Source organism: Bubalus kerabau, chromosome 12 (genome assembly GCF_029407905.1).
Source record: "Bubalus kerabau isolate K-KA32 ecotype Philippines breed swamp buffalo chromosome 12, PCC_UOA_SB_1v2, whole genome shotgun sequence".
Classification (NCBI taxonomy): Eukaryota; Metazoa; Chordata; class Mammalia; order Artiodactyla; family Bovidae; genus Bubalus; species Bubalus kerabau.
In genome coordinates, this window is record NC_073635.1 from 55664418 (window position 1) to 55681500 (window position 17083).

The 17083-nt window shown below is 38.8% G+C and overlaps 1 protein-coding gene across 8 annotated transcripts in view; it reads left to right on the top strand.

Annotated features, from left to right (window-relative positions):
* LOC129624595 (uncharacterized) overlaps positions 1 to 17083 on the top strand; it is a 324961-nt gene that overhangs the window by 270233 nt on the left and 37645 nt on the right. The window contains exon 4 of one of the 8 annotated variants that reach the window (XM_055542762.1): positions 9521 to 9765. The exons of the other annotated variants lie outside the window; for them this stretch is intronic. Coding sequence (XP_055398737.1) covers positions 9521 to 9582 — 62 coding nt within the window. The 3' untranslated portion in view covers positions 9583 to 9765. Of the gene's footprint in view, positions 1 to 9520; positions 9766 to 17083 lie in introns of those variants that run through there. 8 annotated transcript variants of the gene reach the window in all.

Consider the following 17083-nt stretch of genomic DNA (forward strand, 5'->3'; position numbering starts at 1 on the left):
AGAACACCCAGGGCTGATCTCCTTTAGAATGGACTGGTTGGATCTCCTTGCAGTCCAAGGGACTCTCAAGAGTCTTCTCCAACACCACAGTTAAAAGCATCAGTTCTTTGGTGCTCAGCCGTCTTCACAGTCCAACTCTCGCATCCATACATGACCACTGGAAAAACCATAGCCTTGACTAAATGGACCTTTGTTGGCAAAGTAATGTCTCTGCTTTTGAATATGCTATCTAGGTTGGTCATAACTTTCCTTCCAAGGAGTAAATGTCTTTTAATTTCATGGCTGCAGTCACCATCTGCAGTGATTTTAGAGCCCCAAAAAATAAAGTCTGACACTGTTTCAACTGTTTCTCCATCTATTTCCCATGAAGAGATGGGACCAGATGCCATGATCTTAGTTTTCTGAATGTTGAGCTTTAAGCCAACTTTTTCACTCTCCTCTTTCACTTTCATCAAGAGGCCCTTTAGCTCCTCTTCACTTTCTGCCATAAGGGTGGTGTCATCTGCATATCTGAGGTGATTGATATTTCTCCGGGCAATCTTGATTCCAGCTTGTGCTTCATCCAGCCCAGCGTTTCTCATGATGTACTCTGCATATAAGTTAAATAAGCAGGGTGACAATATACAGCCTTGATGTACTCCTTTTCCTATTTGGAAAAAGTCTGTTGTTCCATTTTGTCTGAAGTTTATGTGAGTTTCTCCCACATTCTCTTACAATGTTTCTCTCCCATTTGCAACTTCTACTCTAGAAAATCCCCTTTGCTCATTTAAAGCATTTTTTCCCCATTGAGGTCCAGTCCTCAAGCTTTGGTCATATTGAAGTCAATACTGGGACCTCTTCTTGATGAGACCAAAAACACATTTGATCTATCCACCTTTCTCTTTTTTTTCTCTTGTATGTTAAAAATTATAAAGAAAAGCATTTCTTAATTGTCTAAAGATATATATTCCATGAAGACAAGGACTGCATCTCTTTTACATTCTGTAACCTTCAAACAATTGTGTATAGAAAATGTTGGAGTGCTCAATTAACAAATGAATCAAGGCACTACCATTTCTTTCCTAAATGTCACATATTTTTACCCAGCTAAAAATATTTTTCCGTGGTCTTGGCATTTTACATGTGACATGGCATCTGCTCTGAAAGTAACAATAGAATTATAACAGACCTCTCAACTGCTATTTTCAGTAAACTATTTTGTCATTGTAAAATCTTTTGTTAAAATGCTAGAAAAGATAATTATTCTTTTTTTTTTCTTAACATCATTGTGAATAAAAGTGCCATGTACTTACAATGGAAAAATTATCATTGAATTGTTTAATGAGGTTGATGTGGAGGCATTTAAGTCATGTGTTAATCCTCTTGGGACCACTTTATGTATTTTTTTTTTCTGCACAAGTTATTTCTGCCTCAATAACTTAAACATTGCTACTCTGACAATAATCTGTCCCTCAGGCTTTTCTTTTAAGGAGGACAAATCCATAATCACTTCCTTTCCTGCTTAAATAGAAACTTGGCAGGGCAGAGATATCTGAAAGATTACCCAAACTGCCACTGGGAAGCCTGGCACAATGGAATCAGACATAGGAACAGGCAATGACATTTGTCCAGAGAATTTACTGGGTTAAAACCCAGGCCTCCTATGCATTTCAGTTGCAGATGATCAAACTAAATAAAAATCAAACAATTAACCTCCTTTGTATGTAAATGCCTGGATTATTTTTCTCCCCAAAATTTGATAGGTTAATGGGTTAGCAGGTTATTGGCTAAATGGTTGAAGCAGAATACAATTGATCTCACAATTATGATTCTAGAAATAAGAAAAATGAAGAGGAAATAAAATTAAATACTTAAACAGGTAATTATGCATGAAAAAAATCTGTGACAGAAAAACCACCTGTTTCTTACCTGAATTTTGAGGAAGTCAGTATCAACAGTTTGCCATACATTTTCTGCTGCTCGTTTACAAAATTTTCATATTTCCCCTAATATTTCGCTTTTAAGCAAAAAACTAAAAAATCAATAATTCCAACTTTCTATATTTAAAAATTATAAAATATTTCTTTTGATTTACGTATACATTGTTTCCCCAAGGTGTTATGCACACAAGCGTTTGTATTTTCCTTGTAGCATTTTCTGGGTTTATTTCATCTTTAAAATCCATGCATAGATTTTACTCGACTCCATAACTTCTCTGTATTTGTGTTTCTGTGAAAATGCTGTTTTCCCCCTAAACTATGAGTAAAATTAATTCTCAAGGAGGATGTTATAGCTTCATGCCGTGGTCTTGCCTTCTACCTTCACACAACCCAGGGCAGATGACTCCTGACTGCACTCTTTCTTGGCAGTCTTCAATAAAAGAGCCAAAGCTTGACCATCTTTGGAAAATAGAGTCATACCAGATAAGGGGACCGCAGGTGGCTTTCCATGTAAAGGTTTACTGCTTTCCTATTTTATGTCTCACAGATCATTTAAGTTATCATTGATAAACAAAACACATTCTTGATTCACCAAGCCTTTCAAAAATCTCCTTGGGGACTTCCCTGGTGGCCCAGTGGTTAAGAATCTGCCTTCCAATACAGGGGACACAGGTTCAATTCCTGGTCTGGGAATCAAGATCCCACATGCCAAGGGGCAACTAAGCCTATGTGTCACAACTAGAGAGCCCACAAGCAGCAACTCTTAACCAAAGAAAGCAATGAAAAGCACAGCAAAGAAAGAAAAAAAAAATCTCCCCTCTTAGATTTCTACATCAGCCTTCATGAAACCATTCAAGCCTTAGGGTCTCCCTCCTCCCTGACACTCAGCATCCAATCCACCTGCAGACTATGTCATCTCTGCAGCCTCCATGTGTTCACTTCTCCTCCTTCCTGCTGTTACTGCTGCATCCAGCAGCCTGAAATATTTTTCCTCCCTCACCTCACTCAGATCCCTTCTCAAATGTAGAATCTTTCACAGAGATGCCTTTCCTGATCACTCTTTCTATCACCACTGCTCATCTTTTCCTATCCCCTTATTACTTTCTATTGCTTTTAAAATTCCTTGTTATTTACTTATTTATTTTGAACTGGAGAATAGTTGCTTGACCATATTGTGTTAGTTTCTGCCATATATCAACATGAATAAGCCACAGGTGTATGCATGTCACCTTCCTCTTGAACCTCATTCCCACCTCCCATCCTATCCCACCCCTCTAGGTTGTCACAGAGCACTGAGTTTGAGCTCTCTGCAAATTCCCACTGGCTATCTACTTTACATATGGTAATGTATATGTTTCCATGTTACTCTCTCAATTCATCCCACCCTCTTCTTCCCCCTCTGTGTCCACAAGTCTGTTTTCACTGTCTGCATCTCCATTGCTACGCGGCATATAGGTTCATCATAAACCACTAGGCAGTCTTTTTTTCATCAAGAAAAAAAAAAGGGAGATAATCCAAATCAATAAAATTAGAAATGAAAAAGGAGAAGTTACAACAGACAATACAGAAATACAAAGGCTCTATTGAGCATAAAGGATACTATTATGAAGAACTATTTCTAATACATGGGACAACCTTGAAGAAATGGGCAAGTTCTTAGAAATGTACAATCTTCTGTTACCTTTATTACCTTTTCTTAATGACAAATAGCTTTCTACTTCATCTCATTGTTTTCACTGTTGCCACCATTACAAAACTTGTCCTCTTAGCTTCCAGAATGAACTCCCATTAAATAAAGAACAAAATCCAAAACTCTTGCTGTGGTCTTTACTTAGCTGACTCCTTATCGTGGTTTTAGTCTGTCAGTTTCTCAGAAATGTCTCCTCTTAAGTCTTCCCTGAGACACCAGTCTACATATGCCCCAAGTTACTCTGTCACATGTTTTCATTATAGCTCAGATAATAATCCAAAGACCTAATATTTTGGTTTGTTCCATTATTTAATTTTTTTGGCTCTCCCAGGGACATATAAGCCTTGATTATCTCATTCAACATGCAAGTTGGATACATAATACAGTGTTTGGACTATAATGGTTGTTTATAAGCATCTGTTAGTGAAAGGATGAATGGATGATTTGACCATGATTCAGTAAAGCATGTAGTACATGTCCTATAAAAGTGGTTCAGGAATGATGGAAGACTCAACCTCAAGAGCAGAAAACAAAATGAAGAAATGGTATGTTGCTTGTTTGCTTTTTTCCCACATGGAAAATATGTCTATTAAAAGACACTAGACTCTGTCAGAGACTTATACTTTAAACTCATCAAAAACTCTATGGAATACCTACTTTCAGTTCAGTTCAGTTCAGTTGCCCAGTCGTGTCCAACTCTTTGCGAACCCATGAATCGCAGTACTCCAGGTCTCCCTGTCCATCACCAACTCCTAGAGTTCACTCAAACTCACATCCATCGAGTCGATGATACCATCCAGCCATCTCATCCTCTGTCATCCCCTTCTCCTCCTGCCCCAAATCCCTCCCAGCATCAGAGTCTTTTCCAATGAGTCAACTCTTTGCATGAGGTGACCAAAGTATTGGAGTTTCAGCTTCAGCATCAGTCCTTCCAGTGATCACCCAGGACTGATCTCCTTTAGAATGGACTGGTTGGATCTCCTTGCAGTCCAAGGGACTCTCAAGAGTCTTCTCCAACACCACAGTTCAAAAGCATCAATTCTTTAGCACTCAGCTTTCTTTACAGTCCAACTTTCACATCCATACATGACCACTGGAAAAACCATAGCCTTGATTAGACAGACCTGTGTTGGCAAAGTAATGTCTCTGTTTTTAATATGTTATCTAGGTTGATCATAACTTTCCTTCCAAGAAGTAAACATCTTTTCATTTCATGGCTGCAATCACCATCTGCAGTGATTTTAGAGCCCCAAAAAATAAAGTCTGACACTGTTTCCACTGTTTCCCCATCTACTTCCCATGAAGTGATGGGACCAGATGCCATGATCTTAGTTTTCTGAATGTTGAGCTTTAAGCCAACCTTTACAATCTCCTCTTTCACTTTCATCAAGAGGCTCTTTAGCTCCTCTTCACTTTCTGCCATAAGAGTGGTGTCATCTGCATATCTGAGGTGATTGATATTTCTCCTGGAAATCTTGATTCCAGCTTGTGCTTCTTCCAGCCCAGCGTTTCTCATGATGTACTCTGCATAGAAGTTAAATAGGCAGGGTGACAATATACAGCCTTGGGTGGTTCAAATTTAATTGAGATGAGGTGCCTGCAGTGCATAGTTTGTGTTTCCCTATCCTGCAGATACAATGGACACAACTTTTCTTTGAAATCCATACGATGCCAGATAGAAAATAGTGATTATATTTAAAATAATCAGAATAATTTAAGATAAAAAGTTCTCTATTATCACCTAACTTGAAACTGTAATTATATTTAGTGTAATATCTAGGATAATTGCAGATGCAATGAAACATTCTGAAAAAGATAGAAGGCTGGTTTTTGTTATTGTTTTATGAACCAGCCTGTGACATATGCACACAAAGACCTTTTAGCTTTGCAGAGGCCCTGGGTGTCTTATGACTGCCACTCTGGCCCAGCATTCTGGGGTTGAATGAGAAGCACTAACCTTGGAGAGCTTTTTGGAAGCTTTTGAAATATTTCTTGCTTAGGAATGTTTAAAATCCTTTTATAGCATTCTTAGTAAGTTTAGTAGATATTAGGACACTCCATTAAAGATACTTGACCCTGCTGATAGCAACAGGGTATGTTGCTTAAAATTTCACTTCATTCCTCGTAAAGAGGTACATAAAAATATACTTGACCAGCAGTGAGAAAATTAATCTCCGTTAATAATTTTAACATAAAACCTTGAACTATAAAAGTATGTGACATAGTTATAGCCACTATGTCTTAAACAGTATGTGCCAGATATTTTACATATACCGCTGTCAATATCCCACCAACAGGGCAAGATGGATACTATTAAATATTAAACGTTTTGCTTGAGACCAGACAGCTAGTGACATTGGAGAACTTTGATTTTAATCCAGTCCTCTCTGATTACAAAGTCCTGTTTTTTCTCCCATTCCACACTATCTCATTCATCCTTTCATTCGCTAAACAAGAATTAATTTAAAGCCTATTATGCGGTAGGCATTGTTTGAGGTGTTGAATAAAACAAAGTCACTGTTCTTACAGGGCTGATCATTTAGTTGAGCATAAAGGAAATAAACCAATATACAATATAACATAGTATAATATTAAGTATGTTGTTATACCTGCTATAAAATAAAAACAAACAGGGCAACCAACCAGGAAAGATTGTTTGGTCATCAGATCAGAGAAGCGTCCTGAGGATGGACTATTTAGGACTTTGTTGGCCATGAGAAGGCCTCTTGATTTATATATCGTTAGTTCCCTTTAAAGAACAAGATCCAGTTGATCACAGAATCCAGGTATATTTATGCAGACAACTCCAATAATATATTCTGTCTTTGCCAGAATTAATTAAATCATTAATTTAGGTCTTCTTTCAGGAAAAGTTTATGTAGAACATTCTGTTAATATATGTCAGACATGGAGATGGTGGCACTGGGGCTAAAACAGTGAATAAGAGGAAGGCAGACATGTAAACAGCAGGCTACAGTCCATGAGGTTGCAAAGAGTCAGACACCACTGAGCAACTGAGCATGCACACAGAAATGTAAACAGAGAAATTCATTCACAAATTGTATTCAAAACCCATTACATTCATATAATAACATTCAGTGAAATTCTATTATGCCCAAATCCTATTATAGAATTTATGCCTAAATTCTATTATGCCAGTGTGTGAGACATTGAAGATACGCGCAAAGGTATGACCTCCAGAAAAGGGAGTCTGGAGAGAGGTACAGAGCTGTCTCCAGAGGAGATATACCACATTGTCTTAAAGGAGGAGTAAGAGTTTACCACAGAAAGACTGCAGCTGCTGCTGCTGCTAAGTCGCTTCGGTCATGTCTGACTCTGTGCGACCCCATAGAAGGCAGCCCACCAGGCTCCCCCATCCCTGGGATTCTCCAAGCAAGAATACTGGAGTGGGTTGCCACTGAGGTGGTCTAAATAGAAAAGAGATGGTCTAAAAAGAAAGTTGGTGTGTTTCAGAGGAACAGTAAGAAGACCTAGTCAATGGGATGCTGAATACAAGAAAGGCACTGGCTGGAGATAAAGTACTGAGTGTGGTTCTATTCTGAAAAATATAGTACTCGAGGTATGGCTTCAGTTGGCAGACTGATGAGTCAAGCAAATTGTTTAATATTTAATAATATCCATCTTGCATGATTGGTGGCATATTGACAATAGAGTATGTGAAATATCTGGCGCATACTAACTGTTTAAGAAATGGTAGCTAAAATTATGTCACTTTTAGTCTCCTTCCACCATGTTTTCGTAGAGGACTTCCACTGTCCTCTCACCACACTGTCCCACTTCACACTCATCTCTGCAAAGTTGGAAGGTTCGAAAATTACTTTGGGGATGAAACTGAACATGCGCAGTTCAAACACTCTGCTCCTCCACTGAGATCTTTACAGGAGATTGTGTCTGCTCCTACGAGCTGTGACTGAGGGGAAAAGCTGTCTAATTCAGGGATGGCATATTAGAAAGGCTTTTTGCCGTGAGTCTAAAGTCAACATCTCTAAAACAGCTTTATCACTAAGGAAGCTGCTATTTCTATGCCCTGCAGTCTGTCTGACTTCCGCATTTTCTCTCTCAATTGTTTTTTTGATTTGTAAGAAGAGTGAGTTTACCTATTGGCTTTCCTAAAACTACATCGCACTTCTGGAATGCAAAATAATGGTTCCTAAAGGTGTCACCATCCTTCTCCCCTGAACCTGTGACTATGTTACCTTATGTGGCAAAGGGAATTTCGCAAAGTGCTTAAGGTTAAGGACCTGGAGATGGGGAGATTATCTTGGATTATGCCAGTCTAATCACATGAGTCTTAAAAAACTGAGTCTTTCCAGCTGGGTCAGAGAGAAATGTGAGGATGGAAGAAGGGTCAGAGAAATGAAATTCAGCATGAGAAGGATTTGACCAGACGTGGCTGGCTTTGAAGATGGAGGATGGAAGCCACAAACCAAGGAATGTGGGCAGCTTCCTGATGCTGAGAATAAACTCCCTGCCAAAAGCCAGCAAGGAAATGAGACCTTGGTCCTACAACCACAGGGAACTGAATTCTGCCAACAACCCAAATGAGCAGGAAAGCAATTCTCCCCTAGAGTCTAAAGGAAGAAACATAGCCTGGCTAACACCTTGATTTTAACCAAGTGAGACCTGTGTCAGACTTGTGACCTAGAAAACTGTGAGGTAGCCAATCATTTGGACTTCCCTGGTGACTCAGATAGTAAAGAATCTTCCTGCAATGCAGGAGGCCCAGAATCAATCCCTGGGTAGGGAAGATTCCTGGAGAAGAGAATGGCAACCCACTCCAGTATTCTTGCCTGGAGAACTCCATGGAAAGAAGAGCCTGGTGGGCTATAGTCCATGGAGCCGCAGAGTTGGACATGACTGAGTGACTAACATACATGCACAGGAGCCAATCATTCGCATTGTTTTAACCCACAGAGTTTGTGGTAATTTGTTATGGCAACCACAGAAAACTAATAGAATGTCATCAGAAGCCAGGGAGAGGTTTTTTGCTTGTTTGTTGTTGTTTTAAAGTTGAGATATAACAGGTGTATAATATTGTGCAGGTTCAAAGTGTACAATGTATTGGCCTGATATATTTATATGTCATGATACAGTTACTACAGAGGCATTAGCTAACACCTTTAGCATGTCACATAGTTATCCTTGCTTGTTTTTGTTGAGAACAGTTAAGCCCTAGTCTCTTAAGGAGCCAGTGGACGTTTAATACAGAGTGATGATATGCTCAGGTAGAGATGGTGATTCCAGTGGCCACTAGAGTCTGAATTTGAAAATGTTTGTGAGAGTTGGCAGTATTTGGTGATGGGATGCAGGTGAAGGAGAAAGGTATTCGAGCTTGGAAATGGGTGGATGGCTATATCATTAACCAATATTGAAACTCCAGAAGAGAAAAAAGTTTGCATGAAGTTGTATTCAGATCATGAACTCAGTATTGATACATTAAGGGTGAGATATGAAAGGCCCCTGGGACATACAGGACAACAAATTTACAAGTCTTTGGAAATAAATGCCTAAAGCAAAGCAGAGACCGTAAATGCCTTGGATAAGACAATGCAAAAGAATGTCTTGGATAAGACAATGCAAAAGAAAGTGAAGTCGCTCAGTCATATCCGACTCTTTGCGACCCCATGGACTGTAGCCTACCAGGCTTCTCCATCCATGGGTTTTTCCAGGCAAGAGTACCAGAGTTTGTTGCCATTTCCTTCTCCAGGGTATCTTCCTGACCCAGGGATCGAACCCAGGTCTCCTGCATTGCAAGCAGATTACCCTCTGAGCTACCAGAGAAGCCCTAAGACAATGCAAAGAGAAACATTTATAACTGTCGATCTAGTCATGATTTGAATCATGAAAAATATTTTAAACAACTTATGTATTTTTTTCCTCCACTAAACAGATCATCTACAGCTTTACATAAAGAAGATATGGCCAAAGTCAACTTTGGAAATATATAAATGACTTTCTAGTGGGTCACTCAAGAAGCTTGTTCAGTATCATGTATCTTAGACATGATCCAACACTTTTATTTTTTTAATCAACGTTTTCTTTTTAGACCTTCAAATCATCTGTAAGAAGTTTACAACTTTTCACAGAATTTCATTGGTAATTCCTCCATGTGCAACTCCCAGAATCATACATCTGACACTGTTTTTGAATCACATAAGCATTTAATAAAATCATTGTCCACATGACATGATTACTCTATTTTAGTTTTTCCTTTATGCACTTATACCAAAGAAAATATTAGTAATTTCCGCCATAGCTTAAAAGGTGTTGTCCACAAAGCTGCGGTTTAAGCCTCACCTACCATGTTAAATTCCATTGTTTTTAGAAAGTAGGTAACACCTTTTTTCTAAATTCGATTTGAAAATGATCTTCATTTGCTCTCTATGAGGCCTAAGATAGCATTTTTATAATGAAAAACATTAACATAAATCTTACCTCTGAGTTTCACTGTAAAGAATTATACTGAGAACAAAATGATGTGGAATTCTCAGTTTGATCATAGTTGAATTTGGATAGATGACCTAAGACACAAGACTTTTAAAAATGGATGAATTTTTTTCTTTTTTTATTTGAGGTATAATTGACATTAGTTTCAGGTTTACAGCATAATGATTAATATTTATTTGTATTGCAAAATCATCACCACAGTAAGTCTAGGTCACAGCCATTGCCACACATAGAAAATCTTTCTCTTGTGATGAGAGCTTCTTGGATCTACTCTCTTAACAACTTTCAATAATATAATACAATAATGTTAACTCTAGTCTCCAAGCTGTACATTACACCCCCATGACTTATTCATTTTATAGCTAGAAGCTTATATCTTCACCCACCCCTCCCACTCCCCTGCCCCTGAAAAACAGGTGAAATTTTGAAAAGCTTTTAAAAGTGTTTTATTTTTAAATAATTATAACCTCCAGGGAGTTGCAAAAATAGTATTGAGAAGTCCTCTGTAGCCATCACTTAGTCTTTCCTAATGGTAACATTTTATGTAACTATAGCACATTTTTCAAAACTAGGAAATGGACATTGACACAGTACAATTAACTAGCCCACAGGCATTACTTAGATTTTAGAGATTTTTAAATGTGTATATATATATATATATATTTTTTTTTTGTATACATGTGTACATAATTCTTTGAAGTTTTATTATGTTTTTCATATGAGCTCCACAAAAGTCAAGATACACAACTCATCACAAAGGGGCTCCCTTGTGGAATCCTTTATAGTTTCACCACCCTTCACCATACCTGGACACCATTGATCTATTCTCCACACCTATAGTTTTATCATTTAAAATGTTATATAAATGAAATCACACAGTATGTAGCATGTTGTGGTTGGCTTTTAAAGAAATTCACCATAATTGTCTTGAGACTAATTTGTGTTTATGCATGTAAAAAATAGTTGATTCCTTTTTATTGCTGAGTGGTATTCCCTAGGATGAATTACCACAGCATTTATTTTTCACCCCCTGAAGGACTTATACATTGTTTCCAGTTTGGGGCTGTGACAAATAAAATTGCTGTAGACATTATCTACAAGTTTTTGCATGAACGTATATTTTCATTTCTCTAGAATAAAAGTCCAGGAGTATGATTACACGTTAAGTGAAGTCGCTCAGCCCTGTCCAACTCTTTGCGACCCCACGGACTGTAGCCTACCAGGCTCTTTGGTCCATAGGATTTTCCAGGCAAGAGTACTGGAGTGGGTTGCTATTTCCTTCTCCAGGGATCGAACCCGGGTCTCCCCCATTGTAGGCAGACGCTTTTACCATCTGAGCTACCAGGAAAGCCATGTTAAGTTGTGTTTAATTTTTAAAAGAAACTGAGAAACTTCTTGAGTGGCTGCCTCATTTCACATTCCCATCAGCAATTTATGAGAGGGCCAGTGTCTCCATATACTTGCCAGCATTGGGTACTGTCAGTGGTTTGTTTGGTTTTTTTTTTTAGCTATTCTAATAGGTGTGCAGTTAAAAAAAAAAAGATGGATTGTTAACAGTATTTTTGGAACTGTAGACACTCTAATGAGCTCTCCAAAGTGAACACAGTTTTCTACTCATCCATATATGAATGCAGTGATTTTTAGGTAAGAGGTAAAAGAACAGGAGGTTGGATCTTATCCCTCCATATTTGCAAACAAAAATGAACACAAAAGCATGAAAATTTAAGACCATCAATAACCACAGAACCCTGTTTATTTGTAACAAACTGTCTTTTGAAATCTTTGTGGCCAATTTCAGAGGAGAACAAGGGTCACGGTTTGCTGTCCACCTTGATCTGATTCTCAGTGTTCGAATGACAGGGAGCTCTTGAAAAGTCTTTACAAAGAGTTCTGCATGTTTGCATTAGAGAATAAGATCTAGGGAGACTTCTTGGTCTAAAACCTCAGTGTAACTTTATTTACCGACAAAAGTAAATACAGCTATTGGAAAACACACTTAAATACTACCAGTCTTCTCTAGTAGGAAAAGTTTAACTAGATAAATAAACTAGATAAGTCGAAGGTTATACTGAATAAATTTTAAGATATTCTGTCTCTTTTAATCATGTATGCTGTAAATGTTCTATTTCTTCTTTATATTCTTTTATGTCATAAAGTTAATTAATGAGCACTTCAGCTACTTAAAACCCTACAGCCTATAGAAATCTCCCCACTCCATAATTTCCCAGTGTCTGGTATAAGAAGCAGTAGTTCCTTGGAATGTTGAGAAGCCAAAGACTAAAAAAAGTTAAATAGCTCCTTTACAGCAAATCTCCTCAAAGTTAGTATTAAACAGATTCAGTTCAGTTCAGCTCAGTTCAGTCGCTCAGTCCTGTCTGACTCTTTGCGACCCCATGAACAGCAGCACGCCAGGCCTCCCTGTCCATCACCAACTCCCATAGTCCTCCCAAACCCATGTCCATTGAGTCGGTGATGCCATCCAACTATCTCATCCTCTGTCGTCCCCTTCTCCTCTTGCCCTCAATCTTTCCCAGCATGAGGGTCTTTTCAAATAAGTCAGATCTTCGCATGAGGTGGCCAAAGTATTGGAGTTTCAGCTTCAACATCAGTCCTTCCAATGAACAGCCAGTACTGATCTCCTTTAGGATGGACTGGTTGGATCTCCTTGTGGCCCAAGGGACTCTCAAGAGTCTTCTCTGACACCACAGTTCAAAAGCATCAATTCTTCAGCGCTCAGCTTTCATTATAGTCCAGCTCTCACATCCATACATGACTACTGGAAAAACCATAGCCTTGACTAGACAGACCTTTTGGATTATGGATGTATAATATGAAACTCCATGAGGTCAATGAAGTATTGAGAACTTCTCTAAAACTTAGTTGTCCACAGAATGCTTTATTATGCTGACCAGCTCAAGGATTAGCTTAGAAAATCCTGGATGATATTGATTGAGAGTGTGATTAATACATGAATTACTTACATAACATCTAAATTGCAGTTGGAGAGGAAGCCATCCAAGATGCTCTTATTCTTATGTGTCTTTTGGATGTGTTCACAGACTGGAGAAATCTGGTTCAGATCAGACTGCTCACATCTTTAATGATTCAGTAATTGTTCATTTGGCCTTGATTGTGAGAAATATTGTTTATGAAAGCCATACTAAGAAAATAAATAATGTTACACAATTTTCAGCTGTTGTTGTTCAGTCGCTCAATAATGTCCAACTCTCTGTGACCTCATGGACTGCAGTGTGCCAGGTTTCTCTGTCCTTCACCATCTCCTGGAATTGGCTCAAAGTCACACCCATTGAATCCATGATGCCATCCAACCGTGACATTCTCTGTCATCCCCTTCTCTTCTTGCCTTCTGTCTTTCCCTGCATCAGGGTCTTTTCCAATGAGTTGGCTCTTCCCATCAGGTGAACAAAGTACTGGAGCTTCAGCTTCAGCATCAGTCCTTCCAATGAGTATTCAAGATTAATTTCCTTTAGGATTGACTGGTTGGATCTCCTTCCTGTCCAAGGGACTCTGAAGAGTCTTCTCCAGCATCACAGTTCGAAGGCATCAATTCTTCAGCACTCAGCTTTCTTTATAGTCCAGCTCTCACATCTGTGCATGACTACTGGAAAAAAACCATAGCTTTGACTAAATGGACCTTTGTTTGGCAAAGTGATGTCTCTGATTTTAATACACTGTTTGGGTTTCTTATAGCTTTTCTTCCAAGGAGCAAGTGTGTTTTGATTTCATAGCTGCAGTCACTGTCCACAGTGATTTTGGAGGCCAAGAAAATAGAATCTGTCACTGTTCCATTGTTTCCCCATCTATCTGCCATAAAGTGATGGGAATGGATGCCACAATCTTAGTTTTTTGAATATTGAGTTTTAAGCCAGTTTTTTTACTCTCCTCTTTCACCTTCATCAAGGGGCTCTTTAGTTCCTCTTCACTTTCTGCCATAAGGGTAGTATCATCTGCATATCTGAGGTTATTGATATTTCTCCTGGCATTCTTGATTCCAGCTTGTGTTTCATCCAGCCCAGCATTTCGGAGGATGCACTCTGCATATAAGTTAAATAAGCAGGGTGACAATATACAGCCTTGAAGTATTCCTTTTCTAATTTGGAACCAGTTAATTGTTCCATGTCTGGTTCTAACTGTTGACCTGCATATAGGTTCCTCTGGAGGCAGCTCAGGTAGTCTGGTATTCCCATCTCTTTGAGAATTTTCCACAGTTTGTTGTGATCCACACAGTCAAAGGCTTTAGCGTAGTCAGTAATACAAAAGTAGATGTCGTTCTGGAATTCCCTTGCTTTTTCTATGATCCAACTGATGTTGGCAATTTGATCTCTGGTCCCTTTCCCTTTTCTAAATCCAGCCTGTACATCTAGAAGTTCTGGTTCACATATTGTTGAAGCCTAGCTTGAAGGATTTTTAGCTATTTTGTTGCAACTTTCAAGACAAGTTAAAGTTCTCTTACTGTTTACCTTTTGGGGGAAGCAAACTCCAGGAAGAGAAAAGGCTTTAAAAAGCAGAAACCAAAAGAGCCATGTTGATGGAAGCCTGGATATGTTATTCTTTTCACACATGATAATTATGAGTTAATTTAATCAGAAAGTTGCACTCAGAATCCCAAATAAGATAGTGCTTTAAGAATAATATTAGAGATTTTAAATTATTTAAACATGTGCTGATGCATATGTGTTAAAAATATCAACACACTGCAGAATAGAAGTTTCATTTTATTTCAGGACCATTAAAAGGAAGAAAAAGGAGGAGATCTGTGTTATTTCTCTCTGCTCTTGAGTGGAAATCCAGAATTTTCAAGCACTCATTTTGGAGAATGTTAACTCTAATAAACCACATGTAATTGAACAGGGCTGTTGAAGTCCTTGAAGCGGTAGGGACATTTGTAGGTTAACATAAAAATATTTGTGTTTAAGATGTCTAAAAATGTAAATATAAGTTTCTCCTTCTTGTGGCAGTTGATGCAATTTGGTGGGAAGAGCTTGGACTTTGGCTCCATAAAGATTAGAGTTGGGATGATTTAATTATTGTGCCTCAGTTCACTCATCTGTAAAATCGGTATAATAACATCTACCAAGGAGGGAGTTTGGAGATTAAATAAGGTAGAATCAGTTCAGTTCAGTTGCTCAGTCCTGTCTGACTCTTTGTGACCCCATGAACAGCAGCACGCCAGGCCTCCCTGTCCATCACCAACTCCCGGAGTCCACCCAAACCCATGTCCATTGAGTCAGTGATGCCATCCAACCATCTTATCCTCTGTCGTCCCCTTCTCCTCCTGCCCTCAATCTTTCCCAGCATCAGGGTCTTTTCAAATGAGTCAAATCTTCACATCAGGTGGCCAGAGTATTGAGGTTTCAGCTTGAAACCTCAATGAACATCCAGGACTGATGTCCCTTAGGATGGACTGGTTGGATCTCCTTGCAGTCCAAGGGACTCTCAAGAGTCTTCTCCAACACCACAGTTCAAAAGCATCAATTCTTCGATGCTCAGCTTTTTTTATAGTCCAACTCTCACATCCATACATGACCACTGGAAAAACCATAGCCTTGACTAGACGGACCTTTGTTGACAAAGTAATGTCTCTGCTTTTTAATATGCTGTCTAGGTTGGTCATAACTTTTCTTCCAAAGAGTAAGCATATGGTATTAAAATGCTTCCCTGTTGGTTCAGATGGTAAAGAGTCTGCCTAAGATGCAGGAGACTCATGTTCTATCCCTGGGTCAGGAATATTCCCTGGAAAAAGAAGTGGCAACCCACTACAGTATTCTTGCCTGGATAAACAGAGGAACTTGGCAGGCTATAGTCCACGCGGTCCCAAAAGAATCAGATGTGACTGAGCAGGTAACATTTTCAACATGGTGTCTAGGAAATAGAAGGTATACAAAAAGTGTTTCCTTTCTTTCTTCATGGTGTGCTAAGAGTATGCCGTCGGCCACCACCTGACAACCAGGAAGATTCACACTTTCTCCTTTGATGGAACCATCAGTCATCTTAGTGGCCATAAGTTTGGTTATCTATTCTAAAATGTTGTAACTTAAATGCATTATACTATGTGCCATGCTTAGTTTCTCAGTGATGTCTGACTCTTTGCAACCCCATGGACTATAGCCCACCAGGCTCCCCTGTCCCTGGGGGTTCTCCAGGCAAAAATACTGGAGTGGGTTATCATGCCCTCCTCCAGGGGATCTTCCCAACCCAGGAGTCAAACCCAGGTCTCCCACATTGCAGATGGATTCTTTACCATTTGAGCCACCAGGGAAGCCCTCACTATACTACAGCAGAGTTGAAATAAAGTTTCAGCTTAGACAGTAATCTAGAGGATTTTCCTTTAAGGAAATGTTTTTCATATCTTTCACCTATTTGGAGACTCTTCCTAGCCACTGAGTTATAAGGTTCGTGCAACTATGAAGCACATAAAATTTGAAGCCACCAATTGGAATTTTGTGACGTGTTCAAATTACATTCGTTGTTTTGGTTGCAGTTCTTGCCGTGCAGTGAGGACAGGGAACAGCTTGTGTGATTTGAATATATAGAGAATTGATGCTCAGAGAGAAATGATAACAACGACTTTATAAAACAACAGTAGTTATTTTTAATGTTAATTATAGACACAGCACCAGATGCTTTTATGCTAGATTTATGGAGAGAGTAGAAATGATTTTAAAGTGTTTATATGAGTTTATACTCGGCAAATTCCATTACACACCATCAATAAAGGAATGTAAATGCAGTGTTCTTAAGTGAGCCTGACTGCTTACCTACTGTCAGTCATGATGTACTTCTGGTCATGCTAAAGGATTAGAAATGATTCTTAATCTACATGGAACCCAGATTACATGTCATATCTCAGGATTAGTTTAGAGGGGAAAGGGAGAAAAATTCAGTACTAGATACAGAGGAATTTATGTTCTGTATTTCGTTCAGAAGCGAAACTACATGAAGGTACTCTAGAGATTCCCTGGGGGCTCAGATGGTAAAGAATCTG